Below are 13,443 nucleotides of genomic sequence, written 5' to 3'. Positions count from 1 at the left end.
CTCCCTCTACAAATAGCAACCATGTAATATTGATAAAGCATTTAGGGACAGAACATAAATTCAACGGCTCAGATATTATATAGTATCAATAATCTGCAGGAAAAAAAAGTGTCTGTGTAAGTATGCACAATTTATTATGGCAGGAATCTAAACAGAGAACATTTTTCTCTGTCAAACTTTCTTTAAGAGTACTTGACATCCCCAAATTCTTTTCTCTCCCACAGATGTCAGAGGATAAGACAGACAAGGTAAAAATCAAACCAGCTGAAAGTTTTGAACATGACAAGCAAAATATTTCTTGGCTGAGAGAAGGTAAGTTACATTGAGTTATTAGTTACTGGTTTGTGTTCAGACATTGCTCATTTTTAAATTTTTTTTAAAGAAAAATGCAGAAAAGTACCTTATAGGCTAAAATATGGCCTGAAATTTCTACCATAAAAATTCCATAGCTTGACTTCTCTGTAAAATGCATGTACAATCTCTTTTGGTACAGAAAGGCCTAAATTACCAAATTTTAGGGTAACCTGAGAGCTCATTTTTCCAATGTCCTTGCATTCCTGGGTAAGTTTTTTTTTGACCTGAACTATAAGAAGTATTGGTGATCATCTTAATTCTGATGAAAAGTTTTTATTAACTGAAATGTTTAATTAATGTTTTTATTAATATTACCTGTTACCGAATTGGATTAATATTAATTTCGTTTTCTCAAACTTGAGTAAAGATCAAGCCTGAATCTTTGGATTTGGCAGTGCATTATCTTAGAATAAAGTAACTTCAGTTGTCAGCGGTTTGTATGTACAAAACCATGGACACTCAAATGTGGAGAAGTCATAAAAGACAAGTAAGGGGACCATTCAGGTTTTAAAGGCTGAAAAATAAAGGGCATTAAGTAACTAATTTGCAACAAATACCAGTATTTCAAATACTACATTCTACTTGTTAAGCTACTTTTTTTAAAAAAATGAAAAAAATTGGAAATATTTCCTTATTGTTTGTACACATAAAGAAGGAAGGTTCTTAGGATGTATTTCTTGCTGAAAAAAAATTGATTTGCCAACTTAGGACACAGCTTATTACATCTTTATGCATATTTGTTGGTCATAGCAGAATCACTTTATTGTATTTCATACAGACAAGTAGGATTTGAATTAAATAGAATTTCCAAGAGTAGACTTTCAAGATGCACAGGATAGATATTAAATGTCCATGGTTAGGTGCAAATTATGGCTTTTAATGAGAACGGTTGTATTCTAATCCTAAAAAAATTATTTTGTAAAGACTCAACAGGTGACCTCATATTTTGAAAACACCAACTATGGGGGTATTGGGCAAAAGGCACATTTATAGCCACTGTTATGTCGTCGGCAAGATGTGCATCACTGTTTTAAGCTCATGTAGTTAATTGTACATTTGATCTTTTAGTTGCAATGGGGGTTGCAGCAAAGTAGGCCTGAATTAATGCCCCTGCCTTGCAGCATTCCATGTTTACACAGCATTTGAACAGAATGAAAAGCTCCTGCTGGAGCAGGGCTCACTGACTACCAGGGCTCACTGACCAAGATGCAGACTTGGCTTGGCTGGACATCCAAAGTCCTTTGCTTGCAAGGGGTCAGTTAACTTCAATAACAACTCTGCAAGCAGAAACTTTGTAGTTTGAGTGTCCCAGAGGGGGATACAGCTGAATGGGCAAACAGCAAACACATAACTGAATTGAGTATCTATTCCATCACTAGAGAGTAGAACACAAGAGATTTGCAACATTACAAGGGGATTTAAAAGTCCAGAGGACTTTTCTCTGAACAGAGTAAGATGGATGGCAGGGCTCTCAGATTCCCATATTGTTATTTACCCTCTGGTCCAGACCTCCTCCAGGAGCCAGGTACAGCTGTACATTACCTGAGCTCATTTCACTTAGTGATGCTGCTTCACAAGGTTTTATTTCTCCAGTTTCTAAGGAGACTCCATGCACAGTTTCAGGATCATTAGCAACGTTTTGATTGTTCTGTACTTGGAGGAGCTACAGTCTCTCAGAAAGAGCCAAGTCTTGGCTATTGGCAACTCTTTTCCAAAGTGCCACAGAGCAGAATTGGGCCTTGAAGGTCTTCTACAGCAATTGAGTCAATAAATGATTGTGTCTCATGAGGAAAGAAAATATTCCTTGAAATAAGAATATGGAAATTATTTTGTCTTAAATTGAAGTTTGTTTTTTTTAAAAAAATGTTGTTGTTTCTTTGCTTTAAGCACTTCTGTGGTATGCACTGGGTTTTTAGAATATGGTGAAACAAATTGTCTGGAGCAGAAGCTTAACTTCTATGTTTAAATGTTTTAAAAATACCTCATGTATAGATTTCAGGCATTCCAATAAACAAAGAATTGTGGAGAACAGACTTGTACTGTTTCCATCAGGCACAGTAAGAAGACTGTATGTTCTTTTAGCATCCAGTGTTAAAGAAAAGTTATTTTTATTCATGGTTTTGTATTGATTATTTGTTCCTTCTAAAGAAACAATCATGAACCACATAGTATCAGAAATAAACAACTAGGCTGTGGTTTTAGTTTCTTTCCTAGACTTCATTTTTTTCTAATGCTTTGCAAAGTAAAAGCTCATGGACTGGTAGTACAGTGGGTCAACAGCAAAATAAGGTGTCTATAAATTTTTGTTGTCTTTCAGCATTAGAACCTGTTTAATCAGGGCAGGGGGGATTTTGATCTGGCTACCAGTTATTTATCTTCCACTTTTTCTTGGAAGAAGATAATTTACTTCTGTCTTGAACTCTCTAACAGCAGAAATCAAAGCCTCATTCTGAGGGAAGACTTCCCCAAAGCAAAACAAGCCAAATCAGCCTTGTGAAAAGTTTTAGAGAAAAAGAGTAGCTGGGCATCTAGGCTTGTATCTTATCAGCAGGAAGAGCATAAACAGTTCAGCTCACGCCTCTGTCTCTCAATAAGTAATTTTTACTCACTGATGTGCCCTCACAACCCTGCCACAAGTGCACCAGGAAACTGATAGGAGTTAAAGATGACACAGGGACATAAATGTTGCACAAGTTAGCACAGTCTGGGACAGAAACACATACATAATCATAGCCTTGGTCTGTATTTTTTTTTAAAGGACAATGACACATCTATCCTTTCCTTTTCTTTCTTGATTGTACTACAAGGCTTTTTCTGGTGAAGGGTCCTCTGCAGCACCTGCAGACTGTAGAACCATAATGAAATAATAATCAAAATGTGAACAGGGGAGAAAGTGTTAAATGTGTTTCCTAGGTTTGCTTAGACTTTAAAGAAGTCCCAAAACATCTCCATCTCTTGAGGCATTTAGCAGGGAAGTCTAGATGTGGACAACATGAAAGACTCCCAGGGCTGAAAGTGAGAACAAGGATGGTGAAATGTTTACAATTCTATTCCAAGATGTCTCAGGGTAAAGAATATATACACCAGCAAAGTTTTCTGGTAGTATGGAATATTCTTCAGGACTATTATTTCTAAAGATCACACAACAGATGAGAAACCCTGCATCTGGAGGGTATGCATCAGACCATCACATGCAAATCAACCAGAATCAGTATGAACGAGCATGGAGAAAAGGCAGTTCTGCTTGTCTGACCTTAGCAGTGATGTGAACCAACCCAAGGAAAGCCTGGGATATAGCAGCAAAACCAGACACTGACCCCTATTTTACATAGGGGTGGAGACAGCTATTACTTTCTTCCTCCCATGGGGAAGAGCTCGTTGCTGGAGATGGGAGTCACTTTTGGATGGAGATATAGAGATCCCTGTGTTAGTGCTTACAAAACATCAGGGCAGAGTGAAGCATTGGATTCATTAGCAAAGAAGGACTTCAAAAGTTATCTGCCATGAAAAACTAGAGCAGGAATCCCCAGCGCATGTGTTGTCTCCACTTGTCTTGCCCTGACATGCACAACATAGAATGTGAATGTACATGTATAAATAAAGAACAGCCAATATAACTTGAGGATAATATTAGAGAAATGTCCTCTGCAAGGCCTTGAGTCCCCACCTGCTTCATGCACTCACAACATTCCATGGAGACAGAGTGACAAGAAAAGTGGGAAGTGTTTTAAAGTGAAAAAAAAAAAAAAAAAAAAAAAAAAAGGAGATATTTGAATTAAATGTTAGGAAGAAATTCTTCCATGGGAGGGTGTCCATGGCCAGGTTGGATGGGGCTGAGATAGTGGGAGGTGTCCCTGCCCATGGCAAGGAATGGAACTGGATGACCTTAGAGGTCCCCTCCAACCCAAACCACTCTGTGATTGAATGTGCAACAAGCAGATCCTCACACTCCAAACAAGAAGCATCTCTGGGCCCCTAACCAAACATGGTCATTCGAGGGTCCTGTAAAATCTGGAAGCTACACAAGACATGCCTTTAGAAAGGCAACGCTCAAGGATGAGCAGCACTCCCAGGAGCTGACTCTGGGATGGTCCCACCTTGCACAGCACAGCCACGGTGCTGCCTCTTCCACAAGGGCCAGGGGCTCTTTCCACCGTGGCAGTGATTTAGTGCCAGATTAGCAGCCATCTGGTGGGAAAGGAGGGAGGTCAAAGCAGAGCTAAATTCACACCAGCCTCAGCATGTGGCTTTTGGAGTTCCTTACAAACAAATCTCTCGGTATCACTCGATGATTACAGCCATATGGATACGTGGGAGCAGGCAGGAGCTTATCTGACGGACATAAAGCTATAAAAGGTGACACTGATTTTGCACAGGGACCACAGTGGTCTGTTCACTATTTCTGCATCCATTGCAAACGCAGGGGAAAACAATGTGTGAGGGCCTCACACTGCCCTCCCATGGTTTCATCCCAAACTGGCCACGGCAGCCCAGGAACGCAGATCCAAGTCACACAGAAATGAAATTTCATTTCAGGATATTTTCACACAAAGCCCTCCTGTTTTATGCTGCCCAGCTGTGTACACAAATGCCCTCCATATATAACTTGCAGTGAAAAGTTAATGAAATGGCTTCCTTGCTCTCCTGCCAAAAATATAACTAAAATTCTAATCTCAAGACTTTCTCAAAAATAGCCCCTTTTTGCACTAAAATTCCCATAAATCAGGAACATTTTTGTCTAAAATAAGCCTGTTTTCATTGTCTTGCAAATAGTAAAAAGTCTAGCCCCAATTTCTTTAATCCACTTCTCCAGCCAGCAGATTTTCGCTGTAGGGTGAAATTCAGCCCTGTACTGAGGGTCAGTGCAAGGTCAGCACTTAAACCATAAAATAGGGCTTAAGTGGTAAATAGAGCCTCTGTTCAGGATTATATTTCACCCCTTAAAAGGACTGCATTTCATATGAAAAGAGAGATTTACCCATATCATAGACCTGGCTGTAGTGACATTATTCAAATAATACCTTATTCCAGTATTAATCCCATTGGGTGAGACTGGGGCACATTTCTTCGTGGTACATCCCAGAAATCTGACACAGGAGCAGACTATTCCTGACTTCATCAAAACTTCCCACAGCCTGGTCCTGGGATAAGAGGAAAACCTTTCTATATGGCAGCACTCAAAAATGCCTTCTCCCCAGAGCACTCCTCTCCCATTTACCCAGGGGCTTCAAGAGACTTTTACAAGCATTAATAAAATGGGAAGGACATAATGCCACGAGACTGGTTTTGCAGAAGGAGAGTTGTCCTGGAGATACTCAGGGAATTTCCCAGTTTTTACAACCTTCCAGTTTTATCCCTGGTTTGGGAGGACTGGAGTAAAAGTACAAGGCTTGTACTTTTGCTGAGACTATTCCCAGCAGAGTGTTTTGATTTGAATTGGATCCCTTCTTTTAGGGAGTTAAATGACATTTTTAGAATTTCTTCCTAAAATTTCACAAGTCAGTGAATGCAATTTTACATACAAGCTTGGACACTTGTTTCCTGAATTTTGCTGACTTGGGTCCAGAAGCTTTTTTCACTCTCTTCTTTCAGCCTGAATTAAGTCATTGCATTGAAAAGCTTTACAGAAGACTGATAGCAAAGAAAGACTTCTCAGTTTCATGTAACAGAAAATGCCAAATGCCTCTCAGATGAATGTTCTAATCCAAGCAGACTGTTTCCAGATAAGAACACCACACACACAAAAAGAGTGCATTTAAAAACTGATGACAAGGATCCCAGGGGGCTCAAATTCCTGAAAGATGCCTTGTCAGCTTCAGGACTATGACCAAATGAATTAATGAAGACAACCTTTCCTTTAAGTTGTAAACCAGCAGATTTAAAGACTCTTCCAATGGAGAGGGAGTATATGAAACCTGCAATGGTCCCAGCTCACCACTCCTAATTACAATGTTATAAACTGAGGGGTCCTTGACCTTTGAGCTGGAAGATCCTTGCAGATGTAAGACTTTGGATGTACAGTAAAGACAGGGGTACTTCTCTGGGTGATAGAGTTAAAGTTTTTAAGGCTTAAAGTCATGCTTCTATGTGTGGATGTCCTGGATATCTATTATAAAAATATAGGTGAGTGTTTATTTAGGTTTGATTTCCTGAAGTAAACTTGTTCTACAAAGGAAAAGTTTATTTAATTCAACTGTTAGTGCTGGGGAAGACCTGAACACATTGTTTCATTCACTACTGGAAATTTTCCAGACCAATTCTATTCTTTGCTGTACTTGGGCAAAATATTCAGAATTTTGCCCATAGTTGTGTCAGTAGCACAAAACACGAAATAACAGTACAGACACTCTTTAGTTGTTGAGTATCTCAGCAACATAAACATTAAAGCAGAACCCACACGTCCAAGGGCCTCCATAGCACTTCCTACTTAAGATGGCAAACTGCTGCATGGAAAATCTTAGCCTAAGGGTCAGTGTCAAAGCAATGAGTAATTCCATTAAAGCAACAGAGCTGCACTGGCTTGCAAAAAATCTCATTTGTCCCAATATGCTTAAGAATAGATACCACTAATCATCCCAGGGCATCACTGCAGCAGGAGGAACAAAGCTATGGCTCATTTTACCACCTCATTTCATAGAGGGAAGGGTCAAATGCCAAACTGGTCTGCTAGATCTGAGACCATCCCAAGTACAAGCCCATCCCAACAAAAACTATGCAGGCCTGATCGAGTTAGAAGGCAGAATAATCAGGGATTATTCAGAGCCAGTTTTTAGAAGATGTTTTATAGGCCTGGAAGATTACACACTGGTACGTAGAGCCAAACTGACCGTCACAGTCATACAGAGGTGTAGCAAAATCCTTATTATTGGAGGAGTTCAATTAAATATTCAGATTAAATATAATTAGGTTATGAAAAAAATAGATCTCCCCTCATCTCACTGAAGATTTGCAATCATTCTCTAAAATAAAACTGCCTCCAAGTACTCAAGACAAATTGCTGTGAGGATGGACTAAATACTGGACAGGCTGGTGTTCTATTGCTTTTGAAAGATATTACAGGAAAAAAGACCAGACATGAAATTAGTTTAAACATTTCTTGTTAGCTGAGATTCAACAGAATTATTTTCCATCTATTTTTAAAATAAGTATTTAGAACTAAGTCCAAATGGAGAGAGACATTAATAGTGACTGCTCTAAATGACCAGTAATAAAATCCTGGACACAAACCCCTTCTCCAAACAGCTTGGTGATTAGATCTGTGACTTCAGATCAGGGCTCAGAGCACATGAACATATGAAAATACTCAAATTCCCTCCTTCCAGAAGAAAACTCTCATCCCCAGCTATCAGATACTCTATGGAGTATCAGGGCTTGGAGATTCCCAAGTGGCTCTGTCTGGATTGACCACTTAAAGCTAATTGCTCCAGAGAGACAGAGGGAAGGACACCTGAGTGAAAGGCAGGAGATGGGTTCTGACTCCTGTCAGGGAGAGTATTCAGCTATCAGTAAAAAGTGGAAAATCCTTGAGATTCAACACCCCAACCTCTCCCCTCACTTTATTTGTCCCAGTTGCCCAACCCTCTGCGTGCACAGTATAGAAGGTTGAACCTGGTGCCTGCCGGACAGAAGGGCACATACAAAAATTAGGTGCTGAAGCCCTCGGTGTCAGCTGAGTTCCTTAATAACTCTTACTACTCCTGAGATTCATCTCTTTGAAGAGAATTGCACAGGCCCTCTTCACCCCCTAAGTGATATTTCAGTGTTGCAGGGATCTTTGTTATCCCCCTAAACTAAATTAATTTTTATTTTATAGGAGTCAAACAGTCTCTTAGGGTCTCTTGATTATATAGTCTCATTCTAATTTCAGTCTTTAATCTGAATAAACACATTAGAAAAACACAGACACAATTAACTTAATCATAAATTCAGATGGATTGTTTATTATCTGTCTACTTAATGTGCTTATGATTGCAGCAGTTAAACATGATAATGTTGTCTTCTCTCACGTATAAATGAATACACACAGCATAGAAATATGCCCAGGAAGAAAAACTTCAGCCTGAATACATCAGTGGGCTCCAGAGATAGAGAAGTAGATGCACCACTCACTGCTGTGCTCTACAGAAAAACAAACATTGCCATGATATTGTTGAGACATGAGAGAGCTGATTACTGACAGATTATGTTCTTCTTGCTGAAATATTCTACAAACAGCTTCAAAAGAAAGAAGATGCTACTGCAGCAGAGATGCAACTAGGAACACTCTTTGCTTCTACCACTGCACCTGTAATTTAAAGGAAGTGTAGATTTTGGGTAAATAAGACCACTTGAGTTCTTCAGTGTAAGACACAGGCCAAATCAGTGTCTTCCAATTGAAGAAAATTCAGACATCAGACTTAGAGAACTTTCTGCTTTGTGATCTTTGTAAAGATAGTTGTCTTAAATAGAAGTTAAACCATTCTAGCACCAAAAATTTTGTTTAGTTACACACCCATGGCAACTAAAACTTGTGCCAAAATGCTTTCATGTATCCGCAAATGCTTGGATGCCAAAATTTAAATTGGAATATGATTCTTCCTGTTCCTACAGCATATTGAATATGAATAATTATTTCAAACATGCATCCAAGTTAAGCTGGCGACTATTACTCAGACTTCTCTGTCACTAGACTACTTTTTTAATAACCACACAGTATACCATGATGAAGTTTTATTTGCCTTCAGAATATTCAAGTTTTAACTAAATTTAAAACACACTACGCTTTTTCCCCTCAAACAAGAAGCTCTGAAAAGTATTCACTATGAAATTTCACAGGCAAAGGGGAAGAAGGGGGAAGATAAAAGAATGGAAACTCAAAAGTCAATTCAAGTGTCTTCAGTTTCACTTTCTGAACAGTTTCCCTTGTCTGTAAATATTTTTAAAAATATCAAATTTCCTTATTAAAAAAAGAAGAAGTTGTAGGTTAATTTTAAATCTCTGAAATCCATGTTTATATTCCAGGAGTGGGCAAAACAATAAAAGAGATTATGAGATTAGGGGAAGAAAGCCAAGGGAGGGAATCATAGGAAAAAGCAATTATGGCACCTGGTAGTCATTCTGGCTAGGTGATGTGGTGATCAAATTTAATGTCAGCAGATATTTTAAGTGCTTACTATTTAAAAGAATACTATTGCTATTATAAAACAAGGCATATAACGTATTGAAACTTATCCAATTCAGCTTCCAGCTAAGCAATATTTTTTCTTTTCTTAGTTTACTTATGATTTAAATAAATAAATAGCCCATGAGCTTCAGGAAGATATTCACTCACACTCCTGGTCCCCAACTTTATGACCCAACCTGTTCCACCAGAGGTGATAATCACTGAGCAAAGAAATTCCAAACAGCAGTGGAAGCTTCCCCAGCTCTGGCTTGGATGGAACCACCAATACCTGTAGAAGGATAGTACAGTCCCCATGCCTTGAAATTTTTTCATGAAAAATAAATAAAATACAAAAACTAAGCAGTGGTTTTTACAGTATGACACAGCAGTATTACTTGCATTAGGCCAATTTACCACTTATGATAGCAGTAATAGCACTAAAAGCCAATAAAAGCGGTCTGTTCGTTCAGAGATTGGCTTTTATGGCTTATTCTAAATATTATCAAGTGAATCAAAAGCTGTCATTATAGTGTCTAAAAAGCCTTCGTACCTTGTAAGCAAACAGTGTGACTTTGACAAATAATCATTAATATGCCTGTGTGAGACCAGGGCTAAAAGAGAAAGAAAAAGGAAAACCCAATATTTCACTTTACATAAATCATTAAGATCATTTCAGTTAAATTTCACACGAAATAAAGCAGATTTATATGTAAAATGCCATAGTTTTCCCAAGTTGTTTTTTTTTTTAATCTCTGTACATTTTCATAAAACAAAAACTTGTCAGAACACTGAGCAATGGGTGATTGGACTGTAATGATGCATCCTCATCAGCTCTGGGAAAACAAATGATGCACGTGTCTAGATAGTGTCTTTTGGGCCACATCTAAACTAATCTTCCCTTGACTCTCATCCTGCCTGCCAAAAATTTTCTTTTCCATGTTCTCCTGCTGCACAGACTGATGAACCTTACAGGGTGGTATTCAAGGTCACACCTCGCATGGCCAGATATCCCTGCTGGCTGGCTCTGTAGTGCCTTCATTTCTTATTGGATTATCTTGCATAGGCATTGCCTGGGCTACCTGGAGACAGGAAGAAAGATGGACAGGGTAGGAATGCAGCAGGAGCTTCAGGCCATCACGTGGAAAGGGTGAGCACAACACCACATAAGAGCATAGGTATTGGAAAGGCTGGGCATGGATCGTAAAAGAGTTTGACTACATAGTCCAGACTTTTCTCAATTAAAAAAAATAAATTAAAGCATAAAATAAAATAAAATAAAATAAAATAACATAACAGTAAAATCTTAGCTGCACACACACCATGTGCCACTTCTGCTCATAGAATGATTTTTCAGTGCAATGTCAGCAAGAGCATTTGGGAGTCCCAGTTATTCTGAGCACCTTACAAGGAGCCTGCCCTTAGGTCTGCAGGGCATAGCACCTCCTCCACCTCCCCTCGGCCCCCCAAGCCACCCCAAGTGACCTCTTAGCCACTCTGGCAGACATCCAGGCTCTGGGCATGTGACTGTGGCCAAGAGCCTGGGACAAACTAAGCGCCCTGAGCCAGGCACGGCCACCTGTCAAGTGGCCTTGACTACAAGGCTTGGGCAGCTGGATCAAGCATTCCTTCTCCCACAGGTAGTGCTGTGCCTCCGGGAGGTTTTTTTGCCCACTCTATTTACAGTTTTGGGGGCCCCCAGGGATGGCCAGCTGGCACTGACAGCGTTATGTGATCCACTGTCCAGCTGCACGGAGCACATGGACAAGCAGGAACATGTGGTGCTGCTCTGCCAGGGGAATTATCACCCCAACACGGCCCTTGAACAGCCACGTGTGTTTTGCAGGCAATTTATGGGAGCAGAAAACCAACAGACCTCCAATTCCAAGCTTCTAATTTCTTTGTCTGTTTTTTCTTTTTTTTCCCCCCATAAAGAACTTTCCAGAAACACTACATTAACAGTGAGTTAGAAAGATCCCAGGTAAAAGTTGGTACACCAGGTTTTGCCTAAGGTATCCTAAGCCATGGTAGGAAACCTGTTAGGATTTACTACATGCTTGTGTTTATCCAAGAGGTGGTGTATTATATCCTTGAAATTGACACCAAATAGAGCTGCTTCCATTAAAAAAAAAAACCCCACCCACTGAATTACGGGTTAGATTATTTCAACCCAAAAAGTAAAAAAAGCAAGAGCTGCTTACCTATTTAGAATCATAGAACATCTTGGGATGGAATGGAACTTTAAAAGACCATCTTGTTCCCACCCCCCTACCATGGGCACAACCTTACAAGGATAAAAGGACTTCGGTCCATCTGAAGCTCCTCCTCCAGGCAGAGTCCAGCAACTAACAAGGTTCCTCCCAGACCCAAAACACAAATTAAATATCTGCTTTCCTATGCCCAGGCTTAGGTGGTTTAACAGAGGGTCAGCCATGAAGACCTAGAGACCAGAATCTGCTCACTGAAATGAATTATGTCAGTGTTCCTCTCCCATTCCCAACAGCATTTTGCAGTGCTGATTTCAGTCTCCAGCATTCCTATAAAATGGGAGAAAAAGATTTTGCCATTCAAAGATTTGGGTGATTTGGTCTGTTTGGTTTTCAGGCCGCGGGTCTGCAATGCATGTACTCATCGCACACAGTTTTCCTGTATTATTTTTTCCAAGTGTTCAATCCCCTCATACTTTAGCCCCACCTTCATTTCTGTCACACTCAAGTTCTCTTATTACTGCTGAAGAAAATCAGAGCACAGGACACTGCAGGTTGCTGTGCAACCCAAAACAACCTGCACATGCTGACAAAATGAAAACATCAGATACGATTCTTTAGGCCAAGATTTCAAGAGCAAAGTCACCAGAATTACTCATATGTCTGAAGTTAGACTTGTGCTTAGGTCTGTTGCTGAATCTGCTTCTGATAGAAGATGAAGAATGCCTTGGTTTTGATTAGAGGCCACATCTTGGCTATAGTGTTGCCCTGTTTCTAATTGTTGGTGCAGTCAAGAAACTCTATCCTTCCACTTGAGACCACCTGGAGAAATACATTCCCCACCCCACCTCCCTGAACTTCTCCCAAGACCCCAAAACTTGGCTTTAATATAATACATATTTTCCATTTTCCCCCCCACTAATGAGATGCATTGATATTTTTACCTGCTTGTGCTGTATTTTGTTAATGGGAAATGTTTCAAACACTGTGTGGTAATGGGATATGGGATTATATACTTATTAATCTCAAGAGCACAGTGTAGACCATACCAATAAGTTACAAGCAAACTGGCAGCACAGGGTTTGAGTTCTGGCAGGGAAACTCTTCCAAGCCTTCCCTGTTAGGCTGCATTTGGCTCTGCTTTAAAACTTTACGCTGAGCTAAAGCTGCTTGGGTCAACTGTGCTGCAAACAGGCTGCACTGACCCCTCTGCTCTGGGTCAGTCATGTCACAACCAGGGTGACCTGGTGGCCAAGGAGATGCACTTTGAGTAGCTGATCCTTATGGTTTGCTGCATAATACAGAAAACCTTGTTATATGCAGAGAAAACAAAAAACTGTTAGTCATGGTGTGTTTCCGCTGACAGAAAAAAGCTCTTTCCACCCATGGAGATTGTATTTATATGCAGTGATGTCTAAATCTATCTGTATGTGAGTTTACACCAGATGCTGCAGTCAAATACACGCTCCACCTTCTCTCCTGCCCCAGTAGGTCAGCCTAGAGTTCTCAGTTTGGTGGCTTCTGCAGAATTAAAGACATTTTTTGCACAACTGAAAGACTGTCACTTGAAGATGAAGTCTGATTCACTCCCCGAGGGAAACTTGGAGAAAACTTCATGGATTTGCCCTTTGTAATATTCAAGTTTGTGTGCAGCAAGAGGAGGAAATAAAAACTAATGGAAAGAGACATTTCCTCTAGGATCAAAGCTGAATTCTTCCAAGAATGCATTCCCAGACTTTACTC

The 13,443-nt window shown here is 39.8% G+C and overlaps 1 protein-coding gene across 1 annotated transcript in view; it reads left to right on the top strand.

Moving 5' to 3' along the window:
- Window positions 1-224: 224 nt before the first annotated feature.
- The window catches only part of MDFIC2 (MyoD family inhibitor domain containing 2), a gene marked incomplete at both ends in the record, with an annotated part of 43,460 nt that continues 30,241 nt past the window's right edge, over window positions 225-13,443 (top strand). Inside the window, one exon of the mRNA XM_082288711.1 lies at window positions 225-312. Coding sequence (XP_082144837.1) covers window positions 225-312 — 88 coding nt within the window. The remainder of the gene's footprint in view (window positions 313-13,443) is intronic.

Source organism: Coloeus monedula, assembly GCF_965178545.1.
Source record: "Coloeus monedula genome assembly, chromosome: 11".
Taxonomy (NCBI): Eukaryota; Metazoa; Chordata; class Aves; order Passeriformes; family Corvidae; genus Coloeus; species Coloeus monedula.
Note: the sequence above shows the minus strand (reverse complement) of the source record. Positions and strands in the feature narration are given on the sequence as shown.